This window comes from Pseudophryne corroboree, chromosome 5, assembly GCF_028390025.1.
Source record: "Pseudophryne corroboree isolate aPseCor3 chromosome 5, aPseCor3.hap2, whole genome shotgun sequence".
NCBI classification, from domain to species: domain Eukaryota; kingdom Metazoa; phylum Chordata; class Amphibia; order Anura; family Myobatrachidae; genus Pseudophryne; species Pseudophryne corroboree.
In genome coordinates this window covers 134,897,838-134,913,468 of record NC_086448.1, presented here as the reverse complement: position 1 = coordinate 134,913,468, position 15,631 = coordinate 134,897,838, and the positions used below count along the sequence as shown (strand labels likewise).

The 15,631-nt window shown below is 49.2% G+C and overlaps 1 protein-coding gene across 1 annotated transcript in view; it reads right to left on the bottom strand.

Annotated features, from left to right (window-relative positions):
* HDAC9 (histone deacetylase 9) overlaps window positions 1-15,631 on the bottom strand; it is a 1,168,275-nt gene that overhangs the window by 992,080 nt on the left and 160,564 nt on the right. The window contains exon 2 of the mRNA XM_063921745.1: window positions 15,459-15,579. Within this exon, the coding sequence (XP_063777815.1) occupies window positions 15,459-15,495 (37 nt within the window). The 5' untranslated portion in view covers window positions 15,496-15,579. The remainder of the gene's footprint in view (window positions 1-15,458; window positions 15,580-15,631) is intronic.

Sequence of the window (15,631 nt, the reverse complement as noted above, 5' to 3'; positions counted from 1 at the left end):
GCTCTCCCCACGTGCTGTGGGGGGTTAATGTAATCCTATAACTTGAAAATGAAATAAACAATAAAAAAAAAAAGTAAATGTGGCATATGCCTTATAAAATGGCATCCTGCATAGCGTATTGATTACAGTGGAACTGCATGCTGGTAAGGTAGAAGAAGGGAGCACTGCTGGCGGATGTTGGGAAGGTGCTGTCACGATCCGGGTATCTGGACGCCATTTCTTACCCATCAGATGCCTCCTAAGGCTGGCTCAGCGCTCCAGGACCGGATTCCATCTGTTATCCTAATGTTCACATTCCTGCATCCTCTCCTGTCTCTCTGAGACGCTGTCACAGTAACGCCTTATTACATCTGGCATGGCGTCTCCCGCGGCCTCCGCCGCCGTCCCTGAGCTTCTGCATGCAGAGTGTCAGAGTGGCGATTACGTCAGCCGCGGCCTCCGCTGTGTCCGTGTGGTTGGATGTGCACTTGTCAGCCTGGCGTCTCCTGTCTCCAGTGGCCGGCGCCGCCATTACTGTTTTCATTACCACATGGATTACAAACCAAACTTCCCTCCAAGTGTCTGCATGGGCGCAGCCATCTTGGATTCTGTCAGCTGATCATTTCCTCCAATCTGTTGTCAGTATTGTTAATCTGCATAATTGCCTAGCCAATCCCTTCCTTGCTGCAGGTATAAATACACTGTGCCTGAGCAAGGAAGGCGTCAGTGCTTTGGTTGTCAAACCTAGTTCCTGTTTGTCTCTCTCCTGTGATTGTCTTCCAGGTTCCAGCTCCTGTCTCAAGACTTCCACCATAGAGACCCGCACCAGCATTCCACCTGCGGTGTAGCCTGACTCTCCAATCCATTGTGGATTCATCTGTTTCCAGCTACAACATTACCTGCTTCCAGCTCAGCTTCCAGCAGAGTACAGCTTCCCTTAAAGGGCCGGTGTCCTTTCTACACTTTACCACTCTCCACCGGTATTATTATTTCTCCGCTCTCAAGTTCTACATTTCAGTTCATATTTCATCGCTCCCAAGTTCATTTATTATTTAACTGGTTCCAGCCAGTATCCACTCCGTGCTAACAACAGTCTGGTTCCAGCCAGTATCCACAGCAGCTGTTTTACCTTCAGCAACCCAGCTTTTCCTGGAACACCAGCTGGCACAATCCTGGGTTATCTCCATTGCTACAGTCGGGCCTGGTAAGGACTTTCCATCTAGAAGATCATAAGAACTATCTCACACTACCAGTGCCCTGTGGCTCCTGCCATCCTGTAGTACCCAGGAACTGTATTTATTATTTGCTGACTTTTACGTTTTCTTTTACTGCTGCTGTGTTGCGGAGTTGTCATAATAAACATCATTGACTTTTATCCAAGTTGTCGTGGTCACGCCTTCGGGCAGTTATTATTCATGTTACTTACATGTCCAGGGGTCTGATACAACCTCCCAGGTTCCGGTACATCTCAGCCCCTACAACTGAGGCTGCCTCCCGTCAGCTCAGGCCCTCAGTTGTGACAGTAAGCACTGACCTAATGAATCCAGCCGGAGACCAGGATCAAGCGGCCAGGCCGATGCAAGAACTGGCAGCCTGACTAGAACATCAGGAGGCTGCACAGGGCCACATCATCCGCTGTCTCCAGGATCTCTCTACTCGGCTGGATGGGATTCAGACAACTCTCCGTGGATCAGGCGCATCTGGTGCGTCAACCACAGTGACTCCAGCTATAACCCCACCCACCTTACCCATTTCTGCTCCACGTCTTCATCTTCCAACGCCAGCAAAATTTGACGGATCTCCAAGATTCTGCAGGGGATTTCTCAACCAGTGTGAGATTCAGTTTGAGCTACAACCTGGCAATTTTCCCAGTGACCGTACAAAAATTGCCTACATCATCTCTCTTCTCAGTGGCTCCGCCCTTGACTGGGCATCACCGTTATGGGAGAGGTCCGACACCCTGCTATCTTCTTACACTGCATTCGTGTCAACATTCAGGCGCATCTTCGACGAGCCAGGCCGGGTAACCTCAGCTTCATCCGAGATTCTCCGTTTACGCCAGGGGTCACGTACTGTAGGACAATATCTGATACAGTTCCAGATCCTGGCATCCGAACTGGCATGGAACGACGAGGCCCTGTATGCTGCATTCTGGCATGGCTTATCTGAGCTTATTAAAGATGAGTAAGCTACCAGAGACTTACCTTCTAAGTTAGATGAGCTAATCTCACTCTGCACGAAAGTTGATTTACGTTTCAGAGAGAGAGCAACTGAGCGTGGAAGATCATCTGCTCCAAAATCTTCTGCTCCTCCTCCTCGTCAACTGTCACCATCTAAAGATGAGCCCATGCAAATTGGCCGTTCCCGTTTAACTCCTGCTGAGCGCCGAAGACGTCTCTCTGAGTCTCTTTGTCTTTACTGTGCAGCTCCGTCTCACACCATCAATGCCTGTCCCGAACGTCCGGGAAAACTCCAAACCCTAGCTCGCCCAGGAGAGGGCCGGCTAGGAGTAATGATCTCCTCTCCATCTCCTCATGATTGTAATCTCCCAGTCTCGCTTCAAGTTGCTCAACGTTATCGGAACGTCATTGCTCTCCTTGATTCCGGAGCAGCTGGGAACTTTATTACTGAAGCCTATGTTAAACGGTGGTCCCTACCCACCGAGAGACTTCCTTCCTCCTTTTCCTTAACTGCCGTGGATGGCAGTAAAATTTTTGATACTGTTATTGCTCTAAGGACTCTACCAGTTCGTCTGAGAGTGGGAGTTCTTCATTCCGAACTTATTTCACTTTTAGTGATTCCAAGAGCCACACATCCTGTGGTCCTGGGCCTTCCATGGCTCCGTCTTCACAATCCTACAATTGATTGGACGACTACGCAAATCCTGGCATGGGGTTCCTCCTGTGCAGAGACATGTTTGTTTAAAGTATTGCCTGTCTGTTCTTCCTCCCCCAGGTCGTCTGATGTTCCACCTCCTCCATATCAAGATTTCACGGATGTGTTCAGTAAAGCTTCTGCTGATATCCTTCCTCCTCATAGAGAATGGGACTGCCCGATTGATCTCGTTCCAGGGAAGGTTCCACCTCGAGGCCGAACTTATCCGTTGTCTCTGCCTGAGACGCATTCTATGGAGGAATACATTAAAGAGAACCTAGCAAAGGGGTTCATTCGACCTTCTTCTTCCCCAGCCGGCGCAGGCTTCTTTTTTGTAAAAAAGAAAGATGGTGGTCTGCGGCCGTGCATCGACTACAGAGGTTTGAACGACATTACCATCAAGAACCGTTATCCTTTACCCCTGATTACTGAGCTCTTTGACAGAGTTAGCGGAGCTACCATCTTTACAAAGCTGGACTTGCGAGGTGCATACAATCTCATCCGGATCCGTGAGGGTGACGAGTGGAAGACCGCCTTTAACACCCGTGACGGACATTATGAGTACCTCGTCATGCCCTTCGGATTGAGCAATGCTCCAGCTGTCTTCCAGCATTTTGTCAATGAGATTTTCAGAGACATTCTATACCGTCATGTCGTGGTCTATCTAGACGATATCCTCATTTTTGCCAACGATTTAGAGGAACATCGTTTTTGGGTTAAAGAAGTTCTGTCCCGTCTCCGTGTCAATCATCTCTATTGCAAATTAGAAAAATGCGTCTTTGAAGTCAAGTCCATTCCGTTTCTAGGGTACATTGTGTCCGGTTCCGGACTAGAGATGGATCCTGAGAAACTACAAGCAATTCAGAATTGGCCGGTACCCTTAACCCTCAAAGGGGTCCAGAGGTTCTTAGGGTTCGCCAATTATTACCGAAAGTTTATACGAGACTTTTCCACCATTGTGGCGCCTATTACTGCTTTCACCAAGAAGGGTGCTAACCCGTCCAAGTGGTCTGAAGAAGCCATGCAAGCTTTTCATCTTTTAAAACAGAGGTTCATCTCTGCGCCTGTCCTGAAACAGCCTGACATCGACTCTCCTTTCATCCTAGAGGTGGATGCCTCCTCCGTTGGAGTAGGAGCGGTGTTATCTCAGAGGGCTAAAGATGGCCATTTACATCCTTGCAGTTTCTTCTCCCGGAAGTTCTCCCCAGCTGAGCGCAACTATGCCATTGGCGACCAGGAGTTGCTAGCCATCAAGCTCGCTCTAGAAGAGTGGAGGTATCTGTTAAAGGGAGCTTCTCATTTAATCACCATACTTACAGACCACAAGAACCTTTTATACCTGAAGGGCGCACAATGTCTCAACCCTCGTCAGGCCAGATGGGCACTTTTCTTTTCCAGGTTCGACTTTAAACTCCAGTTCTGTCCGGGCTCTCAGAATCGCAAGGCCGATGCCCTTTCCCGCTCATGGGAGCAAGAAAATGAGTCAGAGTCTTCAGACAAGCATCCTATTATAAATCCGTTGGCATTCTCCACGGTAGGGATGGACTCTACGCCCCCATCAGGGAAAAGTTTTGTGAAGCCGATGCTAAGGAAGAAGCTCATGCATTGGGCCCATGCTTCCCGTTTTGCCGGACATACAGGTATCCAAAAAACCCTGGAGTTTATCTCTAGGTCCTATTGGTGGCCAACTCTGAAAAAGGACGTCTTGGAGTTTATTGCATCTTGCCCAAAGTGTGCCCAACATAAAGTATCCCGCCAGTCGCCTGCGGGGCAACTGGTTCCACTATCCGTTCCCCGTCGACCATGGACCCACTTGTCGATGGATTTCATTACAGACTTACCCATGTGCAACAAGTTCAATACCATCTGGGTGGTAGTTGACCGGTTCACCAAGATGGCACACTTCATTCCTCTCACCGGTCTTCCGTCAGCTTCCAAGTTGGCTCAAGTATTCATACAAGAGATCTTCCGACTCCACGGTCTTCCTGAAGAAATTATCTCAGATCGAGGAGTTCAATTCACAGCCAAATTCTGGCGAAGTTTATGTCAAGTCCTCCAAGTCAAGCTAAAGTTTTCCACGGCTTACCATCCTCAGACCAATGGTCAAACCGAGAGGGTGAATCAGGACTTGGAGGCCTTCCTCCGCATCTATGTGTCCTCCTCTCAAGATGACTGGGTTCAATTACTTCCCTGGGCCGAGTTCTGTCATAACAACCAGTATCATTCTTCATCTGCTTCAACACCATTCTTCACTAACTTTGGATTCCACCCTAAAGTTCCTGAGTTCCAACCGCTTCCAGCAACTTCTGTTCCCGCAGTGGATATCACCTTGCATCAGTTTGCCAATATCTGGAAGAGCGTACGATCAGCTCTGCTCAAGGCATCGTTCAGGTACAAGAAGTTTGCGGATAAGAAGCGTCGAGCAGTTCCTGCTCTCAAGGTGGGTGATCGGGTATGGTTATCCACGAAGAATTTGAGGTTAAGAGTTCCCAGTATGAAGTTTGCACCTCGCTATATCCTCAAAAGCCAAAGAAGTGTCCTGGGGCCACTCCTAAAGGGGGGGGTGCTGTCACGATCCGGGTATCTGGACGCCATTTCTTACCCATCAGATGCCTCCTAAGGCTGGCTCAACGCTCCAGGACCGGATTCCATCTGTTATCCTAATGTTCACATTCCTGCATCCTCTCCTGTCTCTCTGAGACGCTGTCACAGTAACGCCTTATTACATCTGGCATGGCGTCTCCCGCGGCCTCCGCCGCCGTCCCTGAGCTTCTGCATGCAGAGTGTCAGAGTGGCGATTACGTCAGCCGCGGCCTCCGCTGTGTCCGCGTGGTTGGATGTGCACTTGTCAGCCTGGCGTCTCCTGTCTCCAGTGGCCGGCGCCGCCATTACTGTTTTCATTACCACATGGATTACAAACCAAACTTCCCTCCAAGTGTCTGCATGGGCGCAGCCATCTTGGATTCTGTCAGCTGATCATTTCCTCCAATCTGTTGTCAGTATTGTTAATCTGCATAATTGCCTAGCCAATCCCTTCCTTGCTGCAGGTATAAATACACTGTGCCTGAGCAAGGAAGGCGTCAGTGCTTTGGTTGTCAAACCTAGTTCCTGTTTGTCTCTCTCCTGTGATTGTCTTCCAGGTTCCAGCTCCTGTCTCAAGACTTCCACCATAGAGACCCGCACCAGCATTCCACCTGCGGTGTAGCCTGACTCTCCAATCCATTGTGGATTCATCTGTTTCCAGCTACAACATTACCTGCTTCCAGCTCAGCTTCCAGCAGAGTACAGCTTCCCTTAAAGGGCCGGTGTCCTTTCTACACTTTACCACTCTCCACCGGTATTATTATTTCTCCGCTCTCAAGTTCTACATTTCAGTTCATATTTCATCGCTCCCAAGTTCATTTATTATTTAACTGGTTCCAGCCAGTATCCACTCCGTGCTAACAACAGTCTGGTTCCAGCCAGTATCCACAGCAGCTGTTTTACCTTCAGCAACCCAGCTTTTCCTGGAACACCAGCTGGCACAATCCTGGGTTATCTCCATTGCTACAGTCGGGCCTGGTAAGGACTTTCCATCTAGAAGATCATAAGAACTATCTCACACTACCAGTGCCCTGTGGCTCCTGCCATCCTGTAGTACCCAGGAACTGTATTTATTCTTTGCTGACTTTTACGTTTTCTTTTACTGCTGCTGTGTTGCGGAGTTGTCATAATAAACATCATTGACTTTTATCCAAGTTGTCGTGGTCACGCCTTCGGGCAGTTATTATTCATGTTACTTACATGTCCAGGGGTCTGATACAACCTCCCAGGTTCCGGTACATCTCAGCCCCTACAACTGAGGCTGCCTCCCGTCAGCTCAGGCCCTCAGTTGTGACAGGTGCAGGTCTTAAGGGCCCTATACACGGGAGAGATGTGTGCTGAGCGTGTAGGGGGGGGGGGAGGCGCTGATTTCACCCAGCGGGTGAAATGAGCATCCTGCTAGATTGAGCTTGCATGCATGCATGCAGGCCATTCTAGCACCGGCAATAGCGATGTGCAGGGCCGCGCATCACTATCACTGTGGGGGGTACACAAGAGTGATCTGTGCTTAAAATCTAAGCAGTCTAGTCAGATTGCTTAGATTTTAAGCATGGATCTCTCCGTGAGTACCCCCCTTAAGGGGCAGATGCACTAAGCCTGGAGAAGTGAGAAAGAAGTGATAAAGAAGTGATAAGTGGAAAGTGATAACGCACCAGCCAATCAGCTCCTAACTGTCATTTTTCAAACCCGTAATGATGAATGGTGCGTTATCACCATGCACTTATCACTTCTTTATCACTTCTACAGGCTTAATACATCTGCCCCGTACCAGTAGAGACAACGGCCAGTGTGAGTTTTATGCCAAGGCAAAAACCTGTCCCATGGTGATTGGGCAGAAGCTTGGTTTTTGTGAAGCAATACATGTACTATGTAGACAACGCACATTTCAATGGATACACTCTGGTAAGGGGAGGCACAAATGTTGATTTTATTGTAATCGAAAAAGCCAAAAAAATGTTAACAAGTTATAAAAATCAAGTAAATCCCTATAAACAGGATTTCAATTTGATCAGATTCAAACCATTCCTGTAAAGGTGAATTTTTAATGGGTAGCTATACCATAGAATTCATTATTGCAATGTTACTATTAGAATATGGATTTACAGCATATCACACAGTACAAATACTATTACTTTATACTAAAGAATAAATCCAGCGGAAATGCAGTGTGTGACGCTTAGAAACATTATTTGGGCGTACAGTGGGAGGATTCTTGTATAATGCACTAAAGGGCCCTTAAGTATGTCTGATTCTCCCATGCTTCTGCAACGCTGTGATATTCTATCAGAGTTCCATAATAATGTACACAGATCTCAGAGGCACAGCAATTCTGATTTAGCTGGCAACAAACAAACAAACAGGCTAATTAAGGGCTTCTTTCTTTTTTTTCGCAAGCAAACAAAATTGCTGTTTTTAATACTTGGTTAAATGTTTTGTATTTACAAGCCTAAATAAATGCATAATCCAAACAAATCTATAGAGAAATGATGTACAGTAAGAAGCATTAGTTCAATTCTATTCTGGGTACAAACCTACTGCATGCCTAAAATAACAATTATGGAAAATGCAAATGAGTCTGCATTAAATTGTGTCTATAAAGTCTCGTTTTAAGTACATATTGCACATAATAGTAACACATTTATGCAGATCCCAAGGCCAGTGATGCTGTGTTTAATGGGGAGGCATAGCTAAGTCCCAAGGTAGTGCAACCATGCTGCCCTCGGTGCACACCACTGCTTTACAGAGCTGCATAGTTTCAAAGGCCCCTTGATGTGAGCGGCCACGCCCCCCACTTTGTCATGTATCATCTTGCAGTAACAGGCCCACCCAAAATGTAAGACATCTAATACCCCTTTCACATTGCAAAAATAACCCGGTATGGACCCGGCATATTACCCGGGTCAACATGGGTCAGTGTGCGCTGTGAAAGGGCCCCATGAGAATTCCCGAGTCGGCTGACCTGTTAATTCAACCCGGGTAATAAGAAGGGTTAGGGCCATCATCAGGGGGGTGCTGGGGGCACACCTGTCACGGGCCTAGCCTCTCTGACAGAGAGAGGAGGGCTCGGGATGATCATTCAGCCACCTGCCCGCCGCCGTCCGCGCTGTTCCGCGGTCGTCCCCGCTGTTCTGCCGCTGTCCTCCGACCCTCCAGCAGCTCTGTATTGAAAACGTCCCTCCCAAAATGGCCGCCGCCACAGAGGAGACAGTTATTTAAGATACTAGAGGAGCCTTCTAGTATCTTGAATAACTGTCTCCTCTGAGGCGGCGGCCATTTTGGGAGGGATGTTTTCAATACAGCTGCAGGAGGACGGAGGAGAGCGGCAGAACAGCGGGGATGGAGGCGGGCAGGCATCGGCATCAGTATCCCGGGCCCTCCCGACAGCGGCACATGTATGTATGTATGTATGTATGTATGTATGCATGTGTGTGTGTATATAATACACATTCATTCATTCATTCATTCATTCATTCATTCATTCATTCATTCACTGGTGCAATTCTAAAGCTGACTCCTCCACAGGAGGACATGCCCCGAAAATAGCTATGACACATCTGCGTTTTTCCAACCACTCCCTGGTAACACCTCCAAACAGTCACCTCCTATCACTCGCTTTCCTATGAAATCCCCATTGTGAGCGGGATCACAGCAGGGCCGGCGCTACCATTAGGCAGCTTTAGGGCTAAAACACACTACCCGGCTTTTGCCGGCCGGGAAAAAGCCGGACGGCTTTTTCCCGTGCCGGCATTGTAGTTAACAGTGTGAGGGGTAGGGTCCCTTCACACTGCACGGCCCCGGCCCGGCTGCCGGGTTGCAGCCAAGTCTCACCACTGGAAGGTCCGGCTGCCGGGCGGGCGCCGGGCCGTCTTTGCAGCCAGTAAACCATGTGTGTGAAGGGGAGCTTTCACACACAACGGTTTTTTCTGAAGCCGTGTCTGATGCTGCGCATGCGCACAGCATCACACACGGCTCAAAGCCGTCCTGTGTGACGGACTCTGCCGGTTTCTCCCGGATGGCAAAAAGCCGGACAAAGTTTGTCCGGCTTTTTGCCATCCGGGAAAAACCGGAGTGTGTGTTACAGCCCTTAGGCAGCTGCCTATGGGCGGCAGCCACTAGAGGGCGGTACACTCCTGCTGAATAAGATGTACTTGAAACATTTATTTATGCTAGCCTAGCGGTGGTCGCGGCGCAGGTCTGGCCAGCCGCAACCACCATTATCAGTCATCTTCACCCCCAGCCAGGGCCGCCTATGTGAAGGGTTTGCTGCGCCCCCTCCCCTCCCCCTTGCTGACCGCTCCCAGAAACAACCGCCCGGGCCAGCAGTAAACAGAAACAGCTGCGGCTCCCCATTCACCTCTGCAGCTACACGGCAATAGCTCAGCCAGACAGGCTGCAGTGAGGGAGTGCATCTCATCACCACAGGACAGCTGACGGGCCTCCGGAATGATAGCACAATACGAGGGAGGGAGCCTGCACACGTGTGGATAGGAGACTGCTGAAGAGAACATTAATCACATTGGAAGGTATGAGGCGCTGCACCAAGAGATTTACAGCCTTACATACCAGCTACTTTAACCCTTAAAAGCAGCCCTGCACTGTGGGGGGAGTCTCTTTTGGGACGCAATTTTCCCGGAAGCAACTTGACCTCTTGACCTAAAATACTCTCTCTCTCTCTCTCTCTAGTCACTCTCTCTCCCTGTCGTCTCTCTCTCTCTCTCCCTGTCGTCACTGTCGTCTCCTCTCTCTCCCTGTCGTCACTTTCCCTGTCGTCACTCTCTCCCTGTTGTCACTGTCGTCACTCTCTCTCCCTGTCGTCACTCTCTCCCTGTCGTCACTCTCTCTCAGTCGTCACTCTCCCTGTCGTCACTCTCCCTGTCGTCACTGTCGTCACTCTCTCTCCCTGTCTGTCCCTGTCGTCACTGTCTGTCCCTGTCGTCACTGTCTGTCCCTGTCGTCACTGTCTCTCCCTGTCGTCACACTCTCTCTCCCTGTCGTCACGCTCTCTCTCCCTGTCGTCACGCTCTCTCTCCCCGTCGTCACGCTCTCTCTCCCCGTCGTCACGCTCTCTCTCCCCGTCGCCACGCTCTCTCTCCCAGTCGCCACGCTCTCTCTCCCAGTCGCCACGCTCTCTCTCCGTCGCCACTCTCTCTCCCCGTCGTCACTCTCTCTCCCCGTCGTCACTCTCTCTCCCTGTCGTCACTCTCTCTCCCCCTTTCGTCACTCTGGCTGTCCCTGCTGTCACAATTTCAGCTCTTTCAGTGTTCTACAAAGTGAATTTCGGCTCATTCAGTGTGCTACAATGTGAATTTCGACTCATTCAGTGTGCTACAATGTGAATTTCGGCTCATTCAGTGTGCTACAATGTGAATTTCGACTCATTCAGTGTGCTACAATGTGAATTTCGGCTCATTCAGTGTGCTACAATGTGAATTTCGGCTCATTCAGTGTGCTACAATGCAGTGGCGTCACAAGGCGGGTGCGGGGGGTGCGGCCCGCACCCGGGTGTGACACCTGGAGGGGGTGACACCAAATGTCAGCTCCTCCGTAGTGACAGGAGCCAGGTGCTGCAGTGTGAAATTCCGCTACAGCACCCGGCTCCTGTCATAGCAGAGGAGCCGACAGCACACTGAGACCGTCTCTGGGGGAAGCCCAGCATCTCCGGAGATGCTGGGCACGCCCCCAGAGTGACGATACCAGTATCCCCGCGAAGCCACGCCCCCTAGCTGTAAGGCCACGGCCCCTTTTTGCCGCGATCGCGGCAGTACATCAGGGGTGCGCACCGGGTGTCACCACACCTGGTGACGCCTCTGCTACAATGTGAATTTCGACTCATTCAGTGTGCTACAATGTGAGTTTCGGCTCATTCAGTGTGCTACAATGTGAATTTCGGCTCATTCAGTGTACTACAATGTGAATTTCGGCTCATTCAGTGTGCTATAATGTGAATTTTGTCTCGTACTGTGTGCTACAATGTGAATTTTGTCTCGTACTGTGTGCTATAAGGTGAATTTCAGCTCATTCAGTGTGCTACAATGTGAAATTTTGGCTCATTGATTGTGCTACAATGTGAATTTCGGCTCACTCAGTGTGCTACAATGTGAATTTCAGCTCATTCAGTGTACTACAATGTGAATTTCGGCTCATTCAGTGTTCTACAATGTGAATTTCGGCTCCATCAGTGTGCTATAATGTGAATTTTGGCTCGTACTGTGTGCTACAATGTGAATTTCGGCTCGTACCGTGTGCTATAAGGTGAATTTCAGCTCATTCAGTGTGCTACAATGTGAATTTCGGCTCGTACTGTGTGCTATAGGGTGAAAGGGGCACCAGTACTACATAGTATAAGTGGTTCTACTACACTGGACATGCCCCCTTTTGGGTGACCACGCCTCTTTTGGGTGACCACGCCCCTTTTCTGGAGCGAGCGTGCCGTTCTTGACTTTTGCATGCCCCCACTTCAAAATTTCCACTTCGACCACTGTATATATCCATTTTGTAATTAGGCAGCACTCTGGATACTTGAAAATATGTGAAATGATGGTGTATTTATATATAGTACAAGTTCGCACCCACTTAGGGTGAATGAATCCTTGGGTGCTCAAATACATCCAGTAATCATCTCTACAGAAGTCCGCAATGGACAAACAGCAGTAGACCAGCACACCACCTCTTATGGGCCCTACACACTGCGCGATAGTAATGAAAGATGAATGAAAGATATGAACGACCTCGTTCATTAATGAACGAGATACCGTTCATATCTTTCAGTGTGGAGTCACCAGCGATGAATGATGCGCGGCCCCGCGCTCGTTCATCGCTGGTGCCCCGTCAGCTGTGCATGCAGGCCAATATGGATGATCTCGTCCATATTTGCCTGCACTGCTATGGAGCCGGGTGACGGGGGAGTGAAGAAACTTCACTCCCCCCGCCGCCGGGTCGCCCGTCAGCTGTATCCACTGTCGGGCAGCACGGTGGTGGATCACGCAGTGTGTAGGGCCCATTAGAAAAGTAGAAAAAAATAGCATTCTTTAATTTGTAAATAGCTTCATGCCTTCAACAAAACATAGCAGCATTCATACTCATCCGAATATCATGGATGCAGTCAGCATATTGGAAGATGGCTATCCCTACAGCCCGTTTCGGTTATTGCACTGTTGCAGATTAAAGAATGCTCTTTTTTTCTACTTCTCTAAGAGGTGGTGTGCTGATCTACTGCTGTTTGTCCATTGCAGACTTCTGTAGAGATGATTACAGCTGGCAGACGGCCTCTCAGCCACGTGAGAGACAGTGACTCCTTCATTTTGAATCTGGAGTCATCCGCGGGCCAATCGGAGCTCACGGACCAGCAGCCAATTTTGATGTGGCATAATGTGTAAGGGCATTACTATTGTGTGGCAAAATGTTATAAGGACATTACTGTACGACATATAATGTTATAAGGGGCAGTCCTACTGTGTGTCAAGACATGAATGGGCTCTACCAGAATGTGAATGGGCTCTATTGTGTGGTTTAGCGTAAGTGGTCTCTACTGTGAATAAGGGGCACTGTGTGACATAACCTGAATTAGGGGGGGGGGGTAGATTTAAGATTTGCCTAGGGTGCCGAGAAACCTTGCACCGGCCCTGGATCACAGCAGTACCTCGATGCATGCGCATTGCGATTGAGGCACATGCGCAGTCTGCTGAACATCGACATGATTTAGGACCTATGTGCAAAACATCTGCATGGATGCACCTCAGAGCAGTGTAGGCATACCTCTATGCAGGGCCGGATTAAGAAAGGGGCGAAAGGGGCAGTCGTCCCAGGGCCCTCACACGTTTGAGGCCCCCACACCCAGGAGCGTAGTAGTTTCCCCACTCCTGGCGGCTCAGCTGTTCATTAACAGCACCGCCGAGGAGGTGTTCCTTGCACAGCATTTCATAGTCTCGCGGGATTTCAATGCAGCATCCCGCGAGACTATGAAATTCTGTGCAAGGAACACCTCCTCGGCAGCGCTGTTAATGAACAGCTGAGCCGCCGGGAGAGGGGAGACTACTACGCTCCTGGGTGTGGGTGGCTGCTCCGCCGGTCGCTGGACAGGTAGCATGTGCGCGTGTGTGTGTGTGTGAGTGTGCGTGTGTGTGAGAGTGTGTGTGTAAGGGGGGGGGCTCAGGGGTCTTTGTCATCTACTGTAGTGGGTCCCCCCACAACTTCATTGCCCGGGGCCCCCACCATGCTTAATCCGGCCTTGCGTCTATGTATGTGCCCAGTGAAGAGATATAGTAGGTGTATATCATTGTCACTATATAAATGTATCTTTTCTTTCTTTTTTTCTCTCCCCCTATTTCAATAATGAGAGTAACAAAAATAATATTCACATGATATATATACTAGTTATTATAAAATCATAATAAGGAATTATCTCTCTCCTGCACCCCTGAGTCAAGCCTATGAGGCACACAGCTGTACATGTCAGGGGCCTAACTCAGAGGTGCGTGAGAGAGGCACACAGCTGAACATGTCATGGGCCTTACTCAGAGGTGCAGGAGAGTGGCACACAGCTGTACATGTCAGGGGCCTAACTCAGAGGTGCGGGAGAGAGGCACTGAGGCAAACAGCTAAACATGTCATGGTCCTGACTCAGAGGTGCAGGCAGTTCCTGTGTGGCAAGAGAGAGGCACGCAGCTTAACATGTTATGGGCCTTACTCCGATGTGCATGGGAGAGACACTGAGGCACACAGCTGAACATGTCATGGGCATGCTTTAGAGGTGCAGGCAGATCCTGTGTGGCAGGAGAGAGGCACTGAGGCACGCAGCTAAACATGTCATGGCATGGGCCTTGACGTCAGCGGCGCTCCCATGAGGCCACACCCCCTTTACATGAAGCCATAACCCCTCTCCGGGTATTTTGGCCATACCAGGTGTCACCGACTCTGGTGACGCCACTGTGTCCATGGACTGCAGAAGCCATATCAAGTAATAATGGGGCAGATGTATTAACCTGGAGAAGGCATAAGGAAGTGATAAACTAGTGATATGTGCAAGGTGATAAAAGCACCAGCCAATCAGATCCTAACTGTTAATTTACATATTGGAGCTGATTGGCTGGTGCCTTTATCACCTTGCACATATCACTGGTTTATCACTTCCTTATGCCTTCTCAAGGATAATACATCTGCCCCACTGACGCACATGCACTCTTTTTCACGTGTGCACAGTAAGGATTTTTCCTGGTAAAGTTTTTTGCTCCTAACATGTGACCTCCTAAATGCATAGTCTCCACTCCACATACCATTTTAATATCTCATAATACAAAATGAAATGTCTTTTTTTGCATGTAGCTGCAATATACAAATGAGTGCATCTTACCCACATTTAGCTTAGAACACCTTGATCCACCCAGCTTTTCCCATCAGAAGATGCATCATTTATACCCCTTTCACACTGCACAAATAACCCGGTACACAGGTCAGTGTGCGGTGTGAAAGCGACATGGTCGAGATCCCGGGTCGCCTGACCCGGTAATTCTCAGGTTAAATAACGGGTCAGTGGCAGCAAAAACGGGTTCCCGGGTCGATGCGACCCAGGATCCGTTCACTAGATAGGGAGAGGTAGTGCGGAGATGAGCTCATCTCCCAGCGCCGCCTCCGCTGCGGGCTCTGCCCCCCGCCACTATGGCAACCGGCCCGGCATATTGCCGGGTCGGTTAGCCTCCTGTTAGGGACCAATGCCAGATCCCACCCCGGAAGGACCCGTTTCCAATTCCCGGGTAGACAAAGCCACAAAAGCATTTCAAATGCAGTGAGCCCCCCCACACTGCACTGCCATTCCCTCTTATCAGCAGAAAGATGGCACTGCACTGCCGGATGAGTATGGGGTGGGGTTCACTGCATGAGCAGCCTGGAGCAAAGTAACAATCGTACATAAAAAAAAATATTGTTTTTATATATCAAATTATATTTCACTTTGCTCAATATTAGAATATGGATAAGAAAAGCAGAAAAGCTATAATTAAAGTAAAAATGTATATGAAAGGGCTGACCTGCTTGTATGGTTGAACTCATGGTCGGAGAAGACATGCTGACCAGCTTTGATAGAGATCAATCGCAGATCTTGTTCTGATATGAAAGTCTTTCCAATGACCAGTAATTCAAAGGCAAGATCTAGAAACGGGAAAGAGAAAGTTTGACCTGAACTATTCAACTGTTACAAAAA